At 40.1% G+C, this 24,858-nt stretch overlaps 1 protein-coding gene across 2 annotated transcripts in view; it reads right to left on the bottom strand.

Moving 5' to 3' along the window:
* The window catches only part of HAT1 (histone acetyltransferase 1), a 37,849-nt gene extending 13,449 nt beyond the window's left edge, over positions 1–24,400 (bottom strand). The window contains exons 1-6 of one of the 2 annotated variants that reach the window (XM_042447184.1): positions 24,240–24,400; positions 16,436–16,507; positions 14,473–14,548; positions 12,834–12,954; positions 440–619; positions 84–205 (exon numbers count right to left, since the gene is read on the bottom strand). In XM_042447184.1, the coding sequence (XP_042303118.1) occupies positions 84–205; positions 440–619; positions 12,834–12,954; positions 14,473–14,548; positions 16,436–16,507; positions 24,240–24,246 (578 nt within the window). In that variant the 5' untranslated portion in view covers positions 24,247–24,400. Of the gene's footprint in view, positions 1–83; positions 206–439; positions 620–12,833; positions 12,955–14,472; positions 14,549–16,435; positions 16,508–20,403; positions 20,591–24,239 lie in introns of those variants that run through there. The other variant, XM_042447191.1, reaches the window with a different exon arrangement.
* Positions 24,401–24,858: the final 458 nt, after the last annotated feature.

The raw sequence follows: 24,858 nt of genomic DNA on the forward strand, positions 1-24,858 counted from the left end.
GTCCCAATAATTGGCTAGCCACAATTAAAATGCAGCCTTTGTGGAGGTAATAAGGTCCACTGTTGCTTTAGAACTGTACTTACACTAGAAAGTAGTTCCATCTTTCATCATCTACGTCAATAAAGCTCGCTGTTTCAATAAACCACATCAAGAAGGTCTGAAGCCTTTCATGATACTCTCGAAAGCCTAAGCATGTCATGTCAGCCTAGGGAAAAAGCCAAAAGAAGTCAGGTGAAACTCCTTACAGAAAGGAAGAGCATCTTGTTAGACATAATAAAATGCTTTAGTAGAAAACTGTTTATAAGCCCCTTGGCAAAGCATAATCTTGCAGACATAAAGTGTAACATATATTGAAAATATCTGCTTGAGAATCATTTAAACATTATAATGAAAGCGGCATCTCTCTGCTAAGGACAAAACTTTGAATGTTTCTTTTTACCTTATATATTTGATATGTTATGTCTTCGCCTGCTTCTTCATTATGCACAGAATATGTGTGCAGCAATATCCCAAATGGCTTGAAGTTAACCTCTTTTTCCAGCAAAGATACAAAGTCATCTGTACTTCTGCTAAAGCCTGGTGGAATTATTTCTCTAATTTTAGTTTCCACATCATCTGCCTGAAAAATAAGAGAGAGAAAATAAGAGTCTATTTCCTACAAAGAAATCTAGGTAGGGTAGTCTTTTGAATAAATAAGTGGATACTTCAGAGATTCAAGATCTAGGGAGAATGCCAGTGCAATACATAAGATAGTTTCCTATAGTTTCCCTCAGACCTTTGACCCAGCCACAACATAATGCTATGTATCCTTGGCACTCACTAGATGCCCCCTTGTGGTCCTTAATATACAAAGCTCAGAGCATCCAATCCCCATCCCAGATCAGAGAAAATATTCAAATCTACCATTCCAAGGGATCCACCAGATTTTTTTTTACACAATTATAGTCTTCTAAATTTAGGTTTTGCTGAGTGAAACTGTATGCACCCCTAACAGGAGGTGTGTATGTGAAAGGGAAAAAAAGGCCTGGTCATTCACATTATAATTGATGTCCATCACTTAACGGTCAATTCTATGATCTATTTTTCAACTGACTCCCGCCCCCCCCCCCCAAACTACAACAGAAGGGACTAATACCTGTAATATCAAGTGGGATTCTGGAAGTATTACCAGTAGAGATAAAATACTAGTTTGCCAAGCGTAATTAAAAATGGCTGAGGCCTGAAGATAATATTCTGAATGTGTCATTTTGTTACTGGTCACCTATTAATGGTAAAATATTTTCCAGATATACACCATACTGCTAGTAGAAAACATCACAGACCTAGAGCAACTACTGAGGAAAGTCAAGAAAGAAAGTCCAAAAGCAGGCTTACTGTTAAACATAAAGAAAACAACAATAATGTCCATGGAAGATATCCATAAATTCAGCCTAGACAATGAGGAAATAGAAACATTAAAAGAGTTCCTGTACCTTGGATCAAACATTGATAAGAATGGGGATTGCAGTCAAGAAAGGGGAGTGAATGAAATAAGTAAAAAAGGTCCTCAAGAACAAAGACATACAACGAAGCACGAAAGTCAGGATTGTACAAGCAATTGTGTTCCCCATTGCCATGTATGGATGTGAGAGTTGGACAACTAAGAAACGGATAAAAAGATAATCAGTTCATTTGAGATGTGGTCATGGAGAAGAGTGCTGAGGATACCACGGACAGCCAAAAAGACAAGCAAATGGGTCACAGAACAGATTAGGCCTGAGAGCTCCCTGGAAGCTAAGATGAGCAAACTGAGACTTTCATACTTTGGTCACGTCATGAGAAGACACAGCTCATTAGAAAAAGACCATAATGCTAGGAAAGGTGGAAGGAAAGAAAAGGAGAGGAAAACCACAAGCTAGATGGCTGGACTCCCCCAGGGAGGCCATGGGCATGAATCTGCAAGAACTGAAGACAGTGGTGGAGGACAGGGAGTATTGGAAATGTCTCATCCACTTGGCAGCCAGCCATGAGTTGAGATTGACTCGAGGGTAGTTAACAACAAAAAATTTGGATCAGCAACAGAAATGCTTTCCCTTTAATGGACTTGGACTTGGAAGGGCCCTAAAAGCCATATAGACCAATTCTCTGCTAACACAGGAGTTTAAATTTCCAGCTTGGATTTTGAAATTATTACTATCTCGGAAATCATAATGGCATTTCACTGTAACAGAGAAGTAATCAATCACATTGACATAACACAAGAAAGACAAAACAAATGGGACAATTCCATATAATCCTGGCTGACATGTTTTCATTAAAGAGATATTTTTGCTCAGATCTTTTACTCTCAAGAGTTGGCTTGCAAAACTTTCCTTCCTGCTGCTATGTCCTAGCAAAACAGCTCACCACTCTGCACCAACTAAATACAGACAATGCAGCGCTGAGTCAAAGATTTGCAAGGGTCACTGTACTATAACTACTCATAAAAATCTGTAACTTGATATTGAGCTTAGTTGAATATTCTGATCAACTTTTCCAGGGAATGCATGTTCAATACCATCTCACATCCTCAAAAAGGTTAGCAAAAGGCAACCAAACAAATGAGAATATCTTGTTAATTAACAGCACCAGAATAAAGCTAACTTTTTCCAAGACCAACTTGTTCACTTAAACCAGAATGCACAAAAATTTTGGACATAAAGTTCTCATGAAAATGTGGATATGGAAAGATGATTCTAAATAAAAATACTTTATGAACCAAATTAAAACAAACAAACAAGTGTAACAAAATTTTACTCATATGATTAATTCTAAAATCTTGTTTAACCAAAGGACAAGATGAGAATTAGTTTTGTAGGCAATATTGGCCTTGTTAAACAGCCAAGTGAATGTTACAAATTATCAGCTGAGCAGACATCATAATCCTTTTCAGGCCCCCAAAAGACCACTTGATTGAATACGTTTACTACTTCTCTTTCACCATGAATATTTGATGAAGTTTCACAATAACGTATTGGCGCTTCTCACCAGGCAATAAAACTTAATGAATTGGTCTCAACTTAACAAAACCCTGCTCCTTCAATACAATCCCTAAAAGCCTGACATTACGTTCAACAAAATGAGCTTACACTCTATTCAAACCCTGCTTTGAACAATGAGCCCAGGTTTTTACTTAATGGAGTTTGCCGTGAGTTCAGCTGTAATGTTTGTATTGTATCTATTTCCATAAGGACTGACACAAGAACACTTTGTGTTAACTTACTAAGCAGCTCTTTCACACCGTTTACATGCATGATGAGTATTAATTCTAAACCAAGACCCTTGCTACTTAGCATTCAAAACAGGGAATTAAGACGCTTAGGACAAAATACGCTACAAAAGGCTAATACAACACACTACTAATTCCTGTCCTTTCAACTATCAACCCCCTTAAGCAGAAGCAATGCACCTGCAAATGAATAATACTTTACTATCAGCTAAATTTTGAGGATATAGAACATGGATGCATGGCCTGAGCACACTTCATTCTTAGTGCTTTGGTGCCCCCCCAACATTCATATTTAATCAGATTTACATGCCTAAAGAACCATTTATGTTAAGAAAGAGAGAGTGCTCTACAACCCTTGCTTTTGTCTTGCATTACTGATTTGAACAAACTTTAACAACATTTTTCTAAATTAAAAAGATTTAGTAAAAGTGTAGTAAGAACTGCATCTATAACACAATTGTAAAACTAGCTCTTATCAATAATAACACTTTATAAACTATGAAGGAGCTCTAGAGGAGAACAGTAGTCACTAAATATCAGTGCATTCTAACTGGAAAGAAGGTCATGCCTAATTCGTTAAATATGATCACCATATTGCAACCCAATAGATTATTAATTTGTTACAATACATATCTCCTAATGTACTATGTTTAACAAAATCAGGAGACTTTATTGAAAGATGTTCAGAGTATAAAGTAGCACTTTTCTAGGAGATTAGACTTAATATATGACAATTTAACATTGAGGATTCCCTAGTACTGTATAAATGAGAAAAAATAGATCTAAACTTCTCAATTTCAGCAATGTTTCTAAACTTGTTTGATAATACAAAATCCCAGACTCTACAAGTCTGCCCTGGTACTACACTTCTCAATTACATTTATAGTATTATCTCCCTTCATTGGCTTCCACCTACAAGGTTCTGGAAATGTGTGAAGTTGTTATAATATATGTTGCGCTATTATACAAGGAAGGCAGAAGAAAGAACAGGACAATACAGAATTTGTACTCCCAGCATTGGCATTTAGAATTATGGTTAAATCTAACCACAATATAACTTAATATTTCATATTTAGCATCAAATGAATTAAGACAAGGTAATACTGAGAAGTTTTACTCTATCCAGCCTACCAAGTAGTAGACTAATGTGCTGAGATCCATTCTGTATTTTATATGTGATAAAGTAGTGTCGTACAGTTGGCCCTCCATATCCACTGATTCTGCATCCACGAAATCAATCATCCACAACTATATATATATTTTACAATTTTACGTAAGGAACGCAATTTTACTTCACCATTGTTATAATGGGTCTTGAACATCCACCAATTTGGGTATCCACAGAGGGTACTGGAATCAAATCCCTGTGTATACCAAGAGCCCACTCTATGTTCATAGAATCATAGAGTTGGAAGAGACCACAAGGGCCATCCAGTCCAACCCCCTGCCATGCAGAAACTCTCAATCAAAGCATCCCTGACAGATGGCCATCCAGCCTCTGCTTAAAGACCTCCAAAGAAGGAGACTCCACCACGCTCCTAGGAAATGTGTTCCACTGCCGAACAGCCCTTACTGTCAGAAAGTTCCTCCTAATGTTGAGGTGGAATCTCTTTTCCTGCAGCTTGCATCCATTGCTCCAGATCCTGTTCTCTGGAGCAGCAGAAAACAAGCTTGCTCTCTCCTCAATATGACATCCCTTCAAATATTTAAACAGGGTCATCATATCACTTCTTAACCTTCTCTTCCCCAGGCTAAACATCCCCAGCTCCCTAAGTAGTTCCTCATAAGACATTGTTTCCAGACCCTTCATCATTTTAGTCGCCCTCCTTTGGACACACTCCAGTTTCTCAACATCCTTTTTGAATTGTGGTGTCCAGAACTGGACACAATATTCCAGGTGGGGCCTGATCAAAGCAGAATAGAGTGGTACTATTACTTCTCTTGATCTAGACACTATACTTTTATTGATACAGCCTAAAATTTCATAGGCCTTTTTAGCTGCCACATCACACTGTGGACTCACGTTCAATTTGTGGTTTACTTGGACTCCTAAATCTTTTTCACATGTAGTCTCCTTAAGCCAGTTGTCCCCCATCCTATATCTGTGCAGTTCATTATTCCACCCTAAGTGCAGTACCTTACATTTCTCCGTGTTGAATGTCATTTTGTTAGCTTTGGCCCAACTTTCTAGTCTATTCAGGTTGTTTTGAATTTTGATCCTGTCCTCTGGGGTATTAGCTATTCCTCCTAATTTGGTGTCATCTGCAAATTTGATGAGTATACCCTCAATTCTGTCATCCAGGTCATTGATAAAGATGTTGAATAACACTGGGCCCAGGACAGAGCCCTGTGGGACCCCACTGGTCAATTCTCTCCAGGATGAAAAGGAGCCATTGTTGAGCATCCTTTGGGTTCTGCCAGTCAACCAGTTACAAATCCATGTAACAGTTACCTTGTCTAACCCACATTTTACAAGCTTGTTTGCAAGAATATACTGTAATGGGGAACTTTGTCAAAGGCCTTACTGAAATCAAGATATACTATATCCACAGCATTCCCTTCAGCTACCAAGCTGGTAATTTTATCAAAGATAGATATCAGATTTGTCTGGCATGACTTCTTTTTTTGAAACCCGTGTTGACTTTTTGTGATTATGGCATTGCTTTCTAGATGTTCACAGACTCTCTGTTTAATGATGTGCTCCAGAATCTTTCCTGGTATAGATGTCAGACTAACTGGACGATAATTGTTGGGATCCTCTTTTTTTCCCTTTTTGAAGATTGGGACGTTTGCCCTCCTCCAGTCTGTTCAAATATCTACAGGCTAGTAATCTGTTCTGTACAAGGATAAAAATATTTTGTAAATGTCAGGTCCAATTTTCAATGAGACTATTGGACAATACTGTATTAAGGAGTGAACAGAACAAGGAAAATGGGTGCTGGAAAAGCTAAAACAGAGGGGAAAGTATAGGGTAGGCAAGTGATGAGAATGGGGAAAACCTCTTATCTTCAAAAGTGCATTTTAAATAAGTAGTAAAATTTGAAAGAGACAAATTTAAAATGGTAAGGTAGTTATGGGGGCAGGGAGAGGTTGGCAGTTTATGGTCCATTCCTGCACATTTGCTTTGTCCATCAAGTACTGTAACGGTGTGTACATACCTCTGAAATGTGAGCTTAGCTTACTTTAAAGAGCCAACACAGCATGGAGAAATGTATGATGGAATTAAATTTTATCTAAATAAGCGTAACCAGGAATGAGTACTGTTGAGAAGCCAACTATTTGCAATACAGTCCAGCTGCAATACTTATCTGGTAGGAAGTCTCACTGAACTTAGTGGGAATTCAGACATGCATAAGATTGTGCTGTCAGACACACAGGAAAAATAGCTGGCAGAACAGACATATTTCTCTAAAAAACAAAAACAAACCTGAGACCTATGCCTAAAGCTTGGAGAGTTACTTTTTAAAAGTAATTTGTTCTTTTACTGAACAGTGTAAAAATAAATTAGTTGCTAGTATTTAGTGCAGTGATGATGACAGGTGATGTGTGTTATCTGTTAAGCTGTTCACTGTGTTCCACTACTTCTGAGAAAAACCCTTAGGATTGACAAAAGATTGGCACAAAACCTGAAAAATCCCTGTGGCCTATAAAGGTCCTGCAAATATGCCTTTCAAAAGTAATGATTGAAAGTAACTACTGATGTAAATTTGCCCCTATTCATTGCATTAGTTTTGAAATGTGGCTTCCTTTCATGCTCATTACCTGCCTGCATTGTTCTTTGGTTCTGAAAATTGATGGCAGATGGAAAGGCAGAATATTCTACTAAATCTGCTGACCCTATGAGCAAAGTAGGGATTTAAAAATACTCAATGACACAGGAAAATAACCCACAAAGGGGCTTCTAGAGTGTTGGGAAGCAAGAGGATCCTCCTGAAGCCCCTTTCTCTCCCCCCACCCACAACACTGAGTAGACTTGAGGACTACGTCCCCTCCCCTGCAGGCCAAACATACCCTTTTCCTGCCTTCTTGATAAGGTCATGTAGTGGCTTGGCAGGAGGACAGGTGACAACTCCACAAAGTGGACCACTGCCAGCTGTGTTCTGATGGCTGCTGTATGACAATGACTTTCTTCAAGATCTCCAGAGGACCCCCAAGAGGATGTCTGTATCATCATGAACTGATATCAGAACACAGCCAGTGACTGGCAATCCTCTTTGCTTGGTTGCCCCTCCCAGTAGTCACTATATGGCTAAACTGGAGGAATTGGGTTGAGGGGCAACCAAGGGAGATTCATCTGTCACCAACAGGCCATAATTACAGGTGCAAGATATGAATATAAAGAATGATATACCACATTCAAATGTGTACAGCTTTTATATACATATAGAATAGGGAAAAATACTTATATTTACACTTGTAAGTTCAATGCAATAATTTATCTAGAAAAAAGAACTTGGTAATTTACAGCAATTCATGTGTCATGAGACTAATGTCCAAAAATAAATCACAGTTGATGCAAATGTTGTGGCAATAAATGTATTAACAAGAGAAGTGTGGCGCAGAGATTTGAGTGTTGGACTAGCACTCTGAAGATCAAGGTTTGTTTTCCAGCTCGGCCATAAAACCCACTGGGTGACCTTGAGGAAGTCACACACTTTCAACCTTAGTGGAAGGCAATGACAAACCTCCTCTCAACAAATCTTGCCAAGAAAATCCCATGACAGGTTTACCTTAGACTCACCATAAACTGAAAACAACTGGAAGGGTCACAACAACAACATCAACAACATACTGTAAATGAATTAGTAGCACTGGCTAGTTTTCTTCACCAAACACAAGCTTCTTCAGCTACATAGTCAAAACTGCAAGTAAAATATCCAGAGTGCATTACAGATAATGTGTACATAATGAACAGAGCAGCTCCCGATCCCCTTCCTCTGGCCATCATATGGGGATCCAGGCAAGGGAGAATAACTGAGGTGCATCTCTCACCAGTTATCATAGCCAGAAATGTGGAATCCTCCTCACTCAGCTGCCCCATGACCACCACACACTATCCACTATATGGCCAGAATGGGGAAAGAAAAAAATGAGTCAGGGTGGGGGTGGAACAATGACTTTCTTCCTCCTATAAGATAATCTTTGAAAACTACAGTTTCCACAAAATATTCCCACAGTGGTAAGAACACTGTTTAAATTACTCATTCTCCCCTGTGTGAACAAGTGATTTAAACAAGCATATCCCTGGTGCAAGTTAACAACCCAAACTTATTTTGCCTCCCAGTATGGTTTTGTTACTCCTCTCCTTCCCAATAATATATTTTCCTCACATCTTGGGCCCCACTAGCCAGCAGCTTTGTCCAGTTTAAGCAGAAGATGAAGAACATCAATCTGGAGCCAATAAAAATGAAGGTATGTAAGAATGCCTCTTTCTTGTACTTGAGAATTATAAGAAGCCTCACATGACACTTGAGAGGTTTTAAGGATCTAAAAATTAACTAAGAATGCAACATTTATAGGTATTGGAATGTATAAAAAAGGGCAGAATTTAACACAAATAAGAATCTCAAATTATGCAAATACATTTATACAAGATTTGTCTGTATCATAGAAAAACAAGCACCATTTTAGTATAATCCAGCATCACAAACGTCAGCTCCCTTTAAGCTGTTTTGCAGAAAACTAATAATACTTAAATAATGAGTGGTGCTTTTTGGAAGGGTTTCACAACTATTTAGCTGAGGTAGATGATTCTGTGTATTTTTGGTACATGCCATTTTTATGTTATTCTGATGCAGAATTCTGTTCTGTTTTTGAAATAATCTGCATTTTTAAAAAACCCATCTCAAATTCAAACTTTAATGCGTTCAAACTGCTAAAATTAGTCATTCAGAGAGGTGGGAAATCTAGTGGATAACCAAATTTCAGTCTGAACTAGCCTAAGAGGTGTGAAGCAGGTCATTTCATGCAGGAATCTGCAACCAATTGCTCAAGCATCTCTATTATATTTCCATTCCAAATAATCAGTCGTAGAAATTCTGACTTATCTTTTGCAAGGAAGGAGAAAAGAAATGTAGGTAACAAAATAGCCTTATAATACAGATGCCAAATAAAAATAAAAATCAAATTTAGTTGAGAGGTGGTACAGTGGATCCTTGTTATACGCTGGGGTTTGGTTCCAAGATCCCCCGTGTGTAACAAAATCCGTGTATGCTCAAGTGCCATTAAGTATAATGACATAGCAAAATGGTGTCCCTAATAAAAAATGGAACATCAAGGTAAATTTATACTTTTTTGGAACATTTTCAAACCGTGTATGCTTAAATCCGTGTATAACAAATCCGTGTATAAGAAGGGCCGACTGTATACCACAACTTTCCCTATTGGAACAAACAAGATATGTTGGACTGCTGACTATATTAACTAGGAATTATGGGAGCTATAGCTCAACAGATGTGCGGAGCACCAAATGGGGGAAGGCTGGTGCACTGCATAATAGCTATGACAGTGTAGTGAAAACAAAGAAGATTCTCATTTGAATCCTGTCCCCCTCAGAAACTCATTACATGGTCTAAGGCAAGGCGTTCTGTTAGCTTCAGCTCCCTAGCCCAATCTACAATGCGACCAATATTAACATAGAGGGGTATGTATATGTGTATCAGGGAATAGGGATTCAGCCTGTGTTAGGTGGGCTTATACTCCCCCTGAAGACACAGGTTTGTAGTTTGGGTATACTCCTTTATTCAGCTTTGAACCTGGAGGCCCAGGTGTCTAGGGTGGCCAGGAGTGCTTTTACACATTAAAACTGGTTTTTTTAAAACAGTGAGCCGCTTTGAGTCCCAATTTGGTTGGGTGCGTGGGAGGGAGTGGGATATAAATGGGTATTATAATAATAGCAACAAGTGCCTTCAAGTCGCCTGTCAATTTATGGTCACCCTATGAATTTCATAGGGTTTCTTAGGCAACAAGTACTCTGAGGTGGTTTTGCTAGTTTCTTCCCCTGAAATATAGACTACAGCACCTGGTATTTGTTGGCAGCCTCCTATCAAGCTCAGGTGACACTGCTTAGCCTCCAAGGTCAGATGGGATTTCACACCTTTAGGGTATTTAGACTCTTTTCTGAACTACCTTACAGGTAGTAAAAAAGATTACAAGTAAATAGTGCACATGCAGCACTTTGAACAATTGATATTGCTATATATAGTAGTATTACTACTTCCTGTCACACAACTTCACATATGAATGATAGCATCCCAGTTTTATAAGCAATGTGATAACTGGCATCAGGTAATTAGTCACAGCAACATCTGTGATCTCCAGGGGTAAATTTAAGAACTGCAACAATCAGGTATCACTGCAGCCAAAATGTATCAGTGACCAGGTCACGTGGTCACAGTGAATGGATGACTGTAAAATATAAGTTTTGTACAACACAATTTACATATTACAGTGTGAGTCCATATATGCCTATTCAAAAGAAAGGCCCATTACATTCAGTGGGACTTGATCTCAGGTAACTGAATATGTGATTGCAGCCTGAGAGTTCTACAGCTTTAAAAGAACAGACAAATGCTTCTGTACCATGTGGTGTATGTTTTTTTCAAAGGACTGCTGCTCCCAATAAATGTGCCACTCATGCTGAGCAATCTCTGTAACACTGCATGGTATTAAGCAGTTGGTGTGAAACAAACTTTTTTCTATACATTATTGCTCCCTTATTATGTACAAAATTGGATTTTGCTCTGATCTTTATAAAAGGTGAAAAGCTTACATATATACATACATGTATTTAGAGTTATCTTAGTTCCACATTGTATCATTGTATTATTAGCCCTGGTGGCGCAGTGGGTAAATGCCTGTACTGCAGCCATTCACTCGAAACCACAAGGTTGCGAGTTCAAGACCAGCAAAAGGGCCCAAGCTCGACTCAGGCTTGCATCCTACCGAGGTCGCTAAAATGAGTACCCAGACTGTTGGGGGGCAAATTAGCTTACTTGCTAATTAGCTTACTTGCTGTTCACCGCTATGATCTTTGGAATAGCGGTATATAAATAAAACAAATTATTATTAATTATTATTATTAGTTCCAAGTTCCATAAAGATTTTAGTAACTAGATGGTATTATGACCACACCCTCTTCCTGGAATTTCTTTAGGTGCGGAATATAAAACAAAATTGACACAATCCTCTCTGTGGATTGTTCACTGGGGCAATGAGATAGTCAGGTTGAACAGTTGATATGATAAAATACTTCTAAATAGCAAAGAAATAAACTTTGCAATGGCAAGAATGGCAGCATGACTGTCTGGAACAGGAGAAGGTAAATGGGACTGAGAGAAAATAGGTTAGTAAGACAGATATATACTGTAGTAGGATCACCCTACATTCTAATCTGATATGCTAAATTCATAATCAGAAAAATGCTGATTTTGAGGTTAGGAACATATCATGGACTTGCATGTTCCTCTGCTCTCCTAGGTTTGGGAGATCACAACAAACTGAAGAAAGAAAAGGAACTGGCAAATAGGTGAGGCCAGACTTTAAGCATATTTGTGAGCCTTTAAACATGACAGTTTCAATTCAGCTCCTGCAATCAAGAATATTATTGATAAAATGCTGAAACATAAAATTGTCATCTGTTGCAATTTCACAAGAGCTCTGATCCAATTAAGAGATTGTCTGAAGCTTCATGATTTGTATTAAGTCTTAATTCATTCTCACAAATATCCATGAAAACCTTAGAAAATAGCAAAGAAACACTGGGCTTCCAGTTTTTATGATTGGGCAATACAAACTGCCTCTCCACAAGATTCAAACTGTTGCATTGTAATGTTTAAGCAGCTCTTGCAAGGTTACACAAACAATTTCTATAGCTGCTTTACATCAGGGAAGAAATGTAAACACAACTAAAACTGTGTATTTGAGGATCTCTTTGGAAGTAACTTGTGGCATACGGCATTTTCCTGTAAAGGTTAAACACTAGGACACAGATGACTTTATTTTTACAGAAAGTAGCAGAGTTTTTCAACAAGGGTCGATATGGTACAAATCACCATTATTATTATTATTATTATTATTATTATTATTAAGCTTTATTTATATAGTGCTGTAAATTTACACAAAATGTTAGCACTGCAGTAGACTTATGTCCAACAGTCACAAAATACTAAGAATATCTACACAGGTGTACTGTATGCCATAAATACTAAAAGAACTCAAACAGAGATCTGGAGTCTAGTGAGTTGATACAGGAGAAAAGAAGCATAATGAAGTGAAAGGAACTGTACTTTTCTTTTTGGATTATGAAATAAAATTTAGTGAGAAAGACATATTGTTCAGCAATCCTATCTAAGTTACTGTGTTGAGAACTGATTAAGTGGAAAGATACTCCAGAAATATTAGAATCAAATTAAAGTTAAGCTTCAAATATCAAAGTGACAGTCAGCAAGAGTGGAATGGTGAATGTGAAGTGATGGAGGAATTTGAGATCATATAGTCATAAAAAGACTGGAAAAAGCAAGATGAAAATTTCAGGTAAAATGACAAACTTAGCTAGCTAACATAACATCTGAACATTTGACTTTACCTCCACACAGTCAAAGTTCTCATTAACTTTGGATGTATAATCAACACGAAACAATGTTGACAAGTTACCAGCAATGTAGTACAAAAGAATCTTCAGTCCCTTGTAACCAAAGGCAACCTCACTGTAATAGAAAGAAAAAATTAGGTTAATTTTTATAGTCACAAGCTAATCAATTCCATCGAGACAAAATCCACTCCTATGCAGAGATTTGCCATTTTTTTTCAAAATTATAGTATTAGCATAAATGTCTAGAAAAAGACCCATTAATATCATCCTACAAATTCCATCAGTTTAGTCATATGCAACAGCAGTGATTTATCATTCCACTAATTCTGTCTCTTACAAAAAAAAGAACTAATATCCAGTCCTCCCTCCATTTTTGCAAGGGATCCATTCCAGGCTTGAATGGCTGCATGCTCCATGGTGCACACACCATTTTAACCCTCCTTGCTTGCCGCTCCACGACGGACCAAGACCACAGACTCAAAAGTCCACAAAATTGGAGACAGGACTGTACAAGTTTACCAGAAATATCTAGAGCAAGCATTCTGATTGGCTACATTTCTGATTTTGATTAGCTAAATTTCTGTCAAGGGACAGACTTGGCTATCAAAGTAACAGCAATAGTTGCAGATGAATTCCCTTTTTGTCAGGTTTAGTTCAGAGGATGCACTCCATATGCCCAAGTAGGTTTGGGCTTGTGTTGCTCAGATGCAACTTCCTATGCCATATATCAGACTACTTTTGAAACTGAGGGGATGTCCAAAAGCAACTTGCAGCAAGTATGAAATCCTGGCCTTCCAAAACAAACAAACAAAAACCCACTAGGCACACTCAAATCTAAAATTCCTTATTGTTCAGGACCTTGCCTGCATATTAACCGTTTCATCTGCAAAAAAATAAAAAGGCAACTGAGAGGTAGCTTCACTGCATCAGCAAGGTAACAAGTTTTATAGCACCTTACGTCCAGCATGCACAATCATTTTAGCCTTTTATTCCTTATTAAATCCATCCTCTTATACACAACTGTATAGAGAAACAAACCACATGAATCAGCAGTACCTTTTGGGAGTTACAGTCAGTTGCAACAATTTAAATCGTTTGTAAAGAAGCTTCTATTTAAACATCACTTTTTAATAAAAGTACATTACTATTTAATATAACCTTAACACATACTCAAGAGATATTGTATAGGAATATCCAACACTGTACAAACAATATACATTTCTGGTCTCTTCCACTTCCAAACAGTCCCAAAATTTGCTCCAGAGGTAGAATTTGTTCCACTGGCAGAAGGATAAAACAACTAAATTTCACCTGTAGTTCTAGGATCTCAACTGAGACAGATGCAGGCACACAGGGCCATCATATACTGATAACGTCTCAAGTGAAGCCAAATATGGCTCCAACAATTACTGAATATTCTTCTCATATTGAAATTAAAACTGATATGCTTTTAGAATCGGTGCCAAGGAGCACTGCCAAGTCTTATACTGATCATGGTCATGTATGTTTATAAGGCCACAGGGTATGATCACTAGACTAGCGGCATAAAGTTTAATAAATATTTCATATTAGTTTTTAAGACACCTGTTCAACACTCAATCTGTTGTTTTTTAAAATATTTTCCATCACTTACTCATCCCCAAAAACTTGATGGCTGAACTCTGGATGGAACGTTGTGCTGTCATCCTCCAAATCCTCTGGGAAGCGGACTAAAAAAATATTCAAAAATTTTCCACAGTAAGGTTTTGTTAAGCTATAATAAATCATTTTTTATTATAATTTTAAAAGCAAGTCACATATGTTATCCTATTTAAATAATTCATCACAGGTCTGTTTCTCAGATAGAGAGAACTATAGATTCCCTGGTTCAGAACTGGGAGACAGGAGTTTTGAGAATGGAAAATATATTTTCATAATTTCCTAGACCAGGTGTCGGCAACCTGCGGCCCGCGGGCCGGATCCGGCCCACGAAGGCCTTCCTGCCGGCCCCTGCACAGTCCTGCCGCCGATTGCCCCCGTTTTCGTGCCGCTCCGGGCGCCATTTTGTTTTTCAAAATAGTGGCCGAAGTCTCGCGTGACCTGAGGTCACGCGAGACTTCGGCCGCCATTTTGAAAAACAAAATGGCGGCGCCTGTCTAGGAGGCCCGGTGCAGCCTCTGGAGCACTCCAACAAGGCTCCAGGAGCTGCAGCGGGCCTGCATCGGGCTCCACCTTGCCCTCTGTCCTCCTCCTCCTCCTCCCCATGAATAGAAGAGCAGGGAAAGGAGGAGGAGGAGGAAGAAGAGGAAGAAGGAGGAAGAGCCAGCCGGCCAGCAAGAGCAAGAGCAAGCCAGAGAGAGGTTGGTTGCTTCATTAGGGGAGGGGGGTTAGCCTTCTATTCTGAATTATTATTATTATTATTATTATTATTATTATTATTACAGTATTATTATTATTTACTTGCCCTTGGTGTTCTCTTTGCAAAAACTCCTCTCAGCACCTTGTGCTTTTCTGGGTTGAGACAGTGGTGCATGCTTTCTCCCTTCTATTCTGAATTGCATTTTAGTAGTTTCCATGCTAGTAACTATTATTATTATTATTATTATCACTCCGGGGGCGGAGCATGCGGCCTCGCCCCTGGAGGGTGGAAGCTCCATCCCCAGCATGCGCCCCCGCCCCCGGAGGGTAGAAGTTCCACCCCCAGCATGCAGCCCTGCCCCTGGAGGGTGGAAGCTTCACCCCAGCACGTGGCCCCGCCCCCAGAGGGTGGAAGCTCCACCCCACTGCTTCGGCCCCCCAGTTGTCTGAGGGACAGCAACCCGGCCCCCGGCTCAAAAAGGTTGCCTACCCTTGTCCTAGACAATACTTTTTGAGGGATGGGGGTGGGGCTATTAGGACATTTCCAGACTCCTCGTGAAAGCTCCTTCACTCAGTATTTCCTAGATGTCTATGTGAAATATATGCCATCAGTCAAAGATTAAACAATATGGCACAAATATGCAAACAAAAATCAAAATGAGTATCAAAATCAAATAAATAAAGAATTAAGATGACACCACCGAAAATGTTGCTGTGGAAACAATTCCCAGTCGAGAGAGAATGGTTGTTAGCTAAGTTCTGCACTACAGGCCTTTTCCACCCAATACAAATTATTTGACTATAAGCTACTGGTTGCAGTTTGATGACATTTTCTTTGTGTAGTCTATTCTGGTCTCTGCTCTTCAAACAGAATATTTGTTAACATTTTACAGGAATGGAAGAAGCAGAGTTCTACAGTATTTGAACACAGAGCTAATACATTGCTCCAAGCATTGTCTATACCTGCTTGTCTGTTTTACTAGTTCAGTGCTGATAGAAGTCAGAATGACTATCAGGATGGTTATATTCAGCACACAACTAATTGTGAAACTGGAGTGTATTCTGCAAATCACCATCAGTGCTGTTTCCCACTCATGTCTGCTTCAAGTAATACTAACCCTCACATAAAGACAACAAAAGAAAATTGAACAAACCATGGCTACGGGTATCTTGGTATATTTAGAACTCCAAAATGAAGAGTTAAACAACTGCTGAAACACTGCTATGCTAAGCATCAAAAATATATTTTAAAACCTTACCTAATTTTAGATGAATTGCTTCATTTGTATTACATTTGTACTCAGCCAATTTCTTTTCCATAGCAGAGAGACCTAGGGAAAAGATTAAGTATACAGTATTCTCACCACAGTTAAAGCAGTGTTTCAAGATAAAATCTTTGATCCCACCAATATACTTGTTTCTGTTCCTCCGAAAGTTAACCAGATGTTATATGGATCTAAAACAAAAAGTAACCCTAAGGGAAGGGTCATAATAATAATAAAATAAATAATAATATGAGTACAGCAGTCCACAAGACAGTATAGAGTTCCAGTAGCTAAATGTTAAGCATGTCACTACCTAAAGTAAGTAAAAGTGGCCAAGGAAAAATGCTTTATGTAAGTTGACTTGTATTTTTATCTTCAAGGATGTAGGTTTATTTCTGGAGACCAGTAACCTTCCTGTAGTTAGTTATAAGTAGTGTATGTTTGGCCTGTCTTAGTTGCAAGGTCAAACTCTGTTGTCACTTGGAATCTTGGGCTACCTCAGCACAATCTTATGCCTGACTACTCAGACCCAAATCCCACTGACTTTAGTGGAGTTTTATTTCCAGGTAAGTATATGCAAGATGTGCTCCTTTACTTGCTTACCCAGGATTAATTCCCATGAAACTCTGAGGGACATCCTTCTGAGTAGACATGCACAGGATTGGGCTGTTAGTTGGTGGTTGCATGCCTCACTCCACATGAAGCCAGGGAGAATTCCATACTCTCCCCCATCCCAAGTCCAAGCATTGGACACATATGGTCTGCAGGAGTTCTGCAAGGGACCTGAAGGAACATTCCTCCAACCACTACCCCAGCTTTAAACTTGCTGAGAGATGGGTGGGACTCATTTGGCCAGCACCAAGCAGCAAAATGAAAGCTGCAACTTGACTTTTCAGTTTTGCTATAGTTGGACTGCATCCTCTGAAACTCATCCAAAGGGAGGAAAGGAACACATCTTCATCTTCTTTCCCTTTCAATCACATTTTCAGTGGCAAATACAGTGCTCTCCTGGGGGGGGTGTGTGTGTTATACCATTTCTATGACAATGGGAGTGGTGAAACTTGTTTGTTCAAGCTACAAATTAAAATGCAACACGAAATTATACAAAGTTATTTGTCCAAGATGTTTGTAAGAAAATGTTACCCACTCCTTCTTTGGAGGTTTTTAAACAGAGGCTGGATGGCCATCTGTCAGGGGTGTTTTGATTGCGTGTTCCTGCTTGGCAGGGGGTTGGACTGGATAGCCCTTGGGGTCTCTTCCAACTATGATTTTATACTGCACTAGTGCTAAATGAAATTAAAGAAACAAGTATCCTGTAGCAGCAACAGAGTTATTTGGAAGCTTCAAAAAGGACTGCAACAGGAAATGTCATGTTACTGAGATAAACAAATATGTTTCCTTCCCTCATTAGGGATCCTGTGTTCTCCACCCAGGGATCAGACATCAACCATACTGTATACTGCTTAGGTCCAGACCTAAGCCAGTATCTCTGCTTATAAGCTGCCCAGGGTTTTATGGTCTCAGCGGGAGGGCTCTTTCTCCACCCCACCACCTTCCTAGGCTTGTCTGGTGAGGACAGCTTTCTCATCAGTGGTTCTCAGGACTGTACTATTTCCTCCTGAGGGTGGATCTGTTGGCCCTTCACTGTTCTCATTTTGTCAGTAGACAAACACTTCTCTATCTAAATAGATCTTCAACCTTTAACTGGTAGGGGTAGAAGGATGTGAAATAGGTATGCTGTTTATGCAGTATTGTTTGAAATAAATATCTGAAAAGTAATGATTTAATTGTATTGATGATTTAAAGCTTTCTAAAATATTTGTGCCACATTTTGTTTTAATCATTTTAGCTGATACTGTAAACTGCTTTGAGTCCCATTTTGGGGGAAAAGCAGGGTATAAATCAAACAAACTACAGTGGTGCCTCGGGTTACGAAAGTAATTCGTTCCGCGGCCGCTTTCGTAACCCGAAAAGCCTTCGTAAGCCGAATTGCCATAGGCGCTAATGGGGAAAAGCCGCGATTCCGTGTAAAATAGCGCCGAAAAGCACCAAAAGTTTTTTCGTAACCCGAAAAAACATTCGTAACCCGGAACAATAATTCCCTATGGGATTTTTTCGTATCCTGAAAATTTCGTAACCTGGGTATTTCGTATCCCGAGGTACCACTGTACTGCATATATGAGGGAATGTCCAGTTAACTTGGACTACCAGACTCCCTTCTTGAAACAGTCATTGCTACTCCTGTTCTGTCCTTTCCTGCCATTCCTATAAAATCACAAGCAGAAGAACCAGAGCATATATAGATTTTCAATAATTTTCAGACTTCATAAACCAGAGTAGGCCTATGCAGCATATACTGGGGGAGTGGAGCACATCCCATGAGAATCATACTATTGACATGTACATAATAGTATGACTGCCATGCAGGGTGGTATTATTATTATTATTATTATTATTATTATTATTATATAAGGGACTGTTATATCACCTCAGTTTTACATTTGCTGGGTTTTTTATTACAGCAAAGCCTTTGGCTGTATAGATCACGAAAAGCTATGGTTTGCTCTTAGAGGAATGGCAGTGCCACTACATTTGATTGTCCTGATGCGTAACCAGTACTCAGGACAAGAGGCTGCCATCATAACGGTATACAGAGAAACAGAATGGTTTCCAATTGGCAGAGGGGGTCAGGTAAGGCACCATTCCATCACCCTGTTTATTCAACCTTTATGCAGAAAACATCATACGCAGAGCAGGCTTAGATTCACAGGCAAGAGGAGTGAAGTTCAGAGGAAGGAACATTAACAACCTAAGACAACACCATATTAGTAGCAGAAAACAACAAACACCTAGAACAGTTACTAAAGAAAGTAAAAGAAGAAAGTGCTAAAGTAATCTTAATGCTGAATATTAAGAAAACAAAAATAATGACCATGGAAGAACTACATTAATTTTTCCTATATGATGAAAAAAATGAAACAGTCAAAAGCGCTTCCATACCTTGGATCAAACACTGATCAAGATTGCAATTTGTTGCAGTCAAGAAATTAGAAAATGACTAGGATTGGGAAGAGCAGCTATGAAAGAACTAGACAAGATCCTAAAGTGCAAAGACATAACACTGCTTACTAAAGTTAGGATCATCCAAACCATTATATTCCTCATCACAATGTATTGGTGTGAAAACTGGACAGTGAAGAAAGTACAGTGTTACCCCGGGTTACGAAAATAATTCGTTCTGCCGCCACTTTCGTAACCCGAAAGGCTTTCGCAAGCCGAAACCCCATAGGCGCTAATGGGGAAAAGCCGCGATTTGGTGCGAAAAAGCGCCGAAAAGCACCAAAATTTCTTTCGTAACCCGAAATAACCTTCGTAACCCGGAACAGTTTTTTTCAATTGGATTTTTTCGTAACCCGGAAATTTCGTAAGGCGGCGCATTCGTATCCCGGGGTAACACTGTAGATAGAAAGAAAGTCAATTTGTTTGAGATGTGGTGCTGGAGAAGAGTTCTGAGGATACCATGGACCACCAAAAAGACAAACAAATGGGCCCTAGAGCAGATCAAACCCGAACTGTCCCTGGAAGCCAGGACAACTAAACTGAGGCTGTTATACTTTGGTCACATCATGAGAAGGCATGAATTACAGTGGTACCCCGGGATACGAAAGCACCGCCTTACGAAATTTCCGGGTTACGAAAAAAATCAATAGGAAAAAACTGTTCCGGGTTACGAAGGTTATTTCGGGTTACGAAAAAGTTTTTGGTGCTTTTCGGCGCTATTTCGCACGAAATCGCGGCTTTTCCCCATTAGCACCTATGGCTTTTTCGGCTTACGAAGGATTTCGGGTTACGAACGCGGCGGCGGAACGAATTATTTTTGTAACCCGGGGTACCACTGTATTAGGAAAGGCAATGATACTAGGAAAGGTGGAAGGCAGTAGAAAAAGAGGCAGACCACATACCAGATGGGTAGATTCAATCAGAAAGGTCACAGGCCTAAGCTGTAGGATCTGAGCAGAGTGGCAGATGATAGGGGGCCCTGGAGATATCTCATTCATAGAGTTGCCATCAGTCGATGTTGACTTGAGGACAGTTCACAACAACATATACATTTTCCTTCATTGGCCAGATTTTATATGGAGCCCAAATCTAGATTATGGATTACAATGTAAGTGCTGTAAAAGTTGGAGCAGGCTTATAGGTAATTTCTGGTATGGCCAAATTATAATAGCTATAGTTTTGAGATGAGAAGCAGTTCAAAATTCTGTAGAATAAAGAATTTGGTCTTTAGCTCTAAAGCTCTGGCTTAATCTAACGTTTCCTGCTCTCTCATCTAGCATTTATCTATCATCTATCAACATAATATATATCAACATAGATTTATCTCATATATCAGTATGCTTTTAGATAAATTTATAAATAATTGAAGGAAGATATTACATGATAAAATATTCAAAGTATATTTTTCTCTATCACTACTTTTTTCACATGATCGTGATAAAGCTGTATGTTACAGTACCCAACATATTAAAAACATATACTGTATTTTAATCAAAATGCTTATTTTTGTAACAAATTAATATTCCATTGTAATTTTTCCACTTTCTCTGTATTTCAAAGTACAGCAGGGCACGTTTGATATGATCCCTACAGTTATCCTCAATGAAAAATTCAGAAGGATACTCTAATTTAATACATTATGTACTTGTGGGTCAGAAGGAATCAAAACAGTCATGCTTTTCTTTTCTGTAATTATCGAGATCTTTGTGACTCATTAGCTCACTGACTGATTTCTAGCCAAGAAAATTACCTGAATGTTGCATCTCTTTTCTTCCATCCTACATACTGCTTATTATAGAAACTTCAGCCAAATTTTTGCTGAGAGACTATGTTTTTATCTAATTATACTAATTTTGGCTTTCATATTGAACTTTATTAGATGTTTATGGATAATTAAATTATTTCAGTATTACTGTATATAATCATGTATAAGTTTAGAAATTTTAGTCAAAAATTGACCCCAAAAACCTGGATCAACTCATCCACGGGCCAGTGTAAGTACTGTATTTTAACTCTTATAAAAAAGGGAACTATTCCCTGATGAGAAGGAAGAGTGTAATGTGTCCTGGAAGTACTGACCCCACTCTGCTCTCTCATACATCCAGCCTTTAGTATGAGCGCAAACAGTTATGCCTGCTGGAATTTTGTAAGTTCTTTGGCATTGCTTTCCTTTGCTTCATCCTTTACATCCCACCTTGAATCCCATTGTGGGAAAAAGGTAGGACATAAATCCTTGAAATAAAATTAAACGAATATCCTTTCTTACATGCCCCTAAGTTTTACCCTCAACCTATTCATGGGTCATATCAAAATCCATAATTTTGGCCCCAAAAACCTACCTTCGACTTATAGTTGAGTGTATACGGAACATTTTACATATATGAGTTTTACTGTACTGTCTACTGAGGGCCAAAAGTTCTCCATCTGAAGTCTCGCAACTATTAAGAGTAGAAAAATGGCTCTTACATTCTCTAATAAAAGTCATTAAGCTACACGTGGAGAACATCTGACCCAATGTTGTCATCTCCCTTCAACCCAACCAGCACAGCCATTGGTCAGACAAGATGGGAGTTCTCTGCATTTTCCTAGAGACATCACACAGTCAAACTGCGAAGGGATATTTAGACAAGAATTAAAGCTTTCACAAAAATTAACTAAAAGGTTTTGTTGCAGCAATCAGTACAGATGTGTAGAACCTGAGGCCCTCCAAATGTGGAGGTACAACTCCCATCCTGCCTGGCCTGACCTGATGCAGCACCACTTCCAGAGCATCCACTTCCAAAAGCCTAGCGCAAGGAACTACCCCTGCACATTTTTGAGGAGTAGCTCATCTTGAAGCCTACTAGGAATTGAGCTATCCACTTGAGGCATGCTTTGACAATACTGTATAGAGACCTGTCAGATGCCAAGAAGCCAGGGCTAACAGCATGCCTGACACTGACCACAGGCACAGCCCCTTCAACCTGAAGCTCAATGGCTGCATAGATAGCCCTTTAAACAGTTAACGCATGCAGGGAACATTAGATGCTTTCACAATCCAGACCAGGGTGGCCAGATGTCCTAACCACAAAGGAGGACATGACATTGTAAAATGTAGGACATTACCAACTAAAAGCTAAACACACTCATATAAATATAAATTGATACTTCTTTGTCATGGTCAAAATGGAGGACATTTGGGGGTTCCTCCTGGACAGAAGGGGATGTAGGACATGTCCTGGAAAAGGAGGACATCTTGTCTCCCTAAAAGGGAGGAGAGGTCCCTCTACTCTCACTCTGGTCTTGCTCCTCACACTTCCCCCTTTGTCTCCATGAGACAGAGAGATCAGGTGTCCTCACCACAATGGAGGACAAGACACCACAAAATGCAAGGATTTCAAGAAAAATGTAGGACGTGACTGAATAAAAGCTAAAAACACTCGTATAAATGTAAATTCCTGTTTCTTGGTGGTGCTCAAAATGGAGGACGTTTTCGAATTCCACCTGGACAGAAGGCTGAAATGGAGGAGATGTCCTGGTCACCCTGTGTAACCTGAAAGCAGCTCCCAGGCACCTGCCATCAATGAATCCCACCCAAAATAACTTCCTGTCAGCAATGTGTGTCGGTATAAGAGTGTAAATGTAGCCACTTGAGGCTTTGACAGCCCAACACACACAAAAACACACAACACACAGAAGGGGGCGGGGCCCTTCTCCTGAGGTACATTTGCACTCATATATTCACAGCACAGAGTAGTGGTTTGAGTGTTGGACAAGGACTCTGGGAGACTAGGGTTTGACTGGGTGACCTTGGGCAGTCACACTCTCTCAGCCACAGAGGATGACAATGGCAAGGCCTCTCTGAAGAAATCTTGCCAAGAAAGCCCCAGGAGAGATCGGCTTTATGGTCGCCATAAGTGGTTTGAGTATGCAGAGAGAGCTTGCAGCCCCTTTGAGACTCACTGAAAGAAAGAAGTTGGCAGCATGAGCTTTCACAGACTTAAGTCTACTTCCTCAGATGCATTTGGTGGAGTGGAAAGCCAGAGAGTCATCTAGGACACATATAGGCATGTCCTTGGCTTTCCACTCCACCAAATGCATCTGAAGAAGTAGACTGCAGCCTATGAAAGCTCCTGCTGCCTATTTCTTCCTTTCAGTGAGTCTCAAAGGGGCTTTAAGATCTCTCCACAGACTGATTCCACAGATTAACACAGCTGTGTCTTTGAATTCTGCCGTAAGTGGTTTGAGTGTTGGAAACCAACACATGTCAGTGGGACTCTGATTCTAGAGACCAGGGTTCAAATCCAAGCTCAGTCGTGCAAACCCACTGGCAGGGCCTATGCAGCGGGCACACTCTCTCAGCCCGAGAGGAGGACCATGGCAAGGAGGCAAACAAAACCCTGGAGAAACTTGCCAAGAGAAACCCATGGCAGAGTCGCCATAAGTCAAAAATGACTTAGAGCAGTGGTCCCCAAACTGTGGGCCCTTTAAGGGAATTTTGGACTCCAACTCCCAGAAGCCCCAGCCATGCTGGCCAATAGCCTGGGATTCTGGGAGCTGAAGTCCAAAAACCCTTAAAGAGCACTGTTTGGGGACCCAGGCGCCCCTCCGGCTCCGCATCGCTCCGTGACAATCTCACCGGAGCAGCCTCCTCGGCCTCCCCAACCCATTCCGGCGGTCCTCCCAAAATAGACGCCAACGGGGAAGGCAGAGGAAGCCCGCCCGCCCGCCGATCCCTCAGGCAGGGCCTGCCGCTTACCCGCCATTATCTCCCCGCGAAGCCAGCCAAATTGAGCGAATCAAGCCGCGCGCCCATACGCCGGAAGTGACGTTCAGCCGCCCTCAAGACAAACTTCCGCTCGATCTAGGCAAAAAAGGTAGCGAGAGATGCTGCCCGCGTTCCAAGCCACTGCGCATGCGTGCTGGTCTCAGAGGTTGCTTTCGACCTTCGCAAAGGACCTCAGGGCCGATTTGCATAGCCCCGCCCCTTGACTTCCTCCTCTTTGCCCTGGAGGTCTGACTAGGTCGCCGGACTCGCCGCGTTACGCTCTTACAGGGCTGCTTACTCTCTGCTCCGGCTGCCTCCTCCTCCTCCTCCTGTTGCATCCTGGGATCTGGAGTTTAAAGGGGGCGTTTCAGAATTCTCAGCCAGAGCTCTTAGGCCTCAGCGGACTACAAGCCCCAGAATGCAACAGGAGGCAGTCAAAGTGGAATAGCAGCACCATAAGAGTGTAGTACGTAGTTCTGTAATGTTGTCACAGCATAGAGAGGACGTTATTCGGCTAAACTGTGGTCTTCCTGGGTTGATATTGTATCTTCCTTAGAGTCTTGAAGGCCTTGAGGAGTCCTGTCATAAAACAGAATTGTCTCCTGATCAC

Source organism: Sceloporus undulatus, chromosome 1 (genome assembly GCF_019175285.1).
Source record: "Sceloporus undulatus isolate JIND9_A2432 ecotype Alabama chromosome 1, SceUnd_v1.1, whole genome shotgun sequence".
Taxonomy (NCBI): domain Eukaryota; kingdom Metazoa; phylum Chordata; class Lepidosauria; order Squamata; family Phrynosomatidae; genus Sceloporus; species Sceloporus undulatus.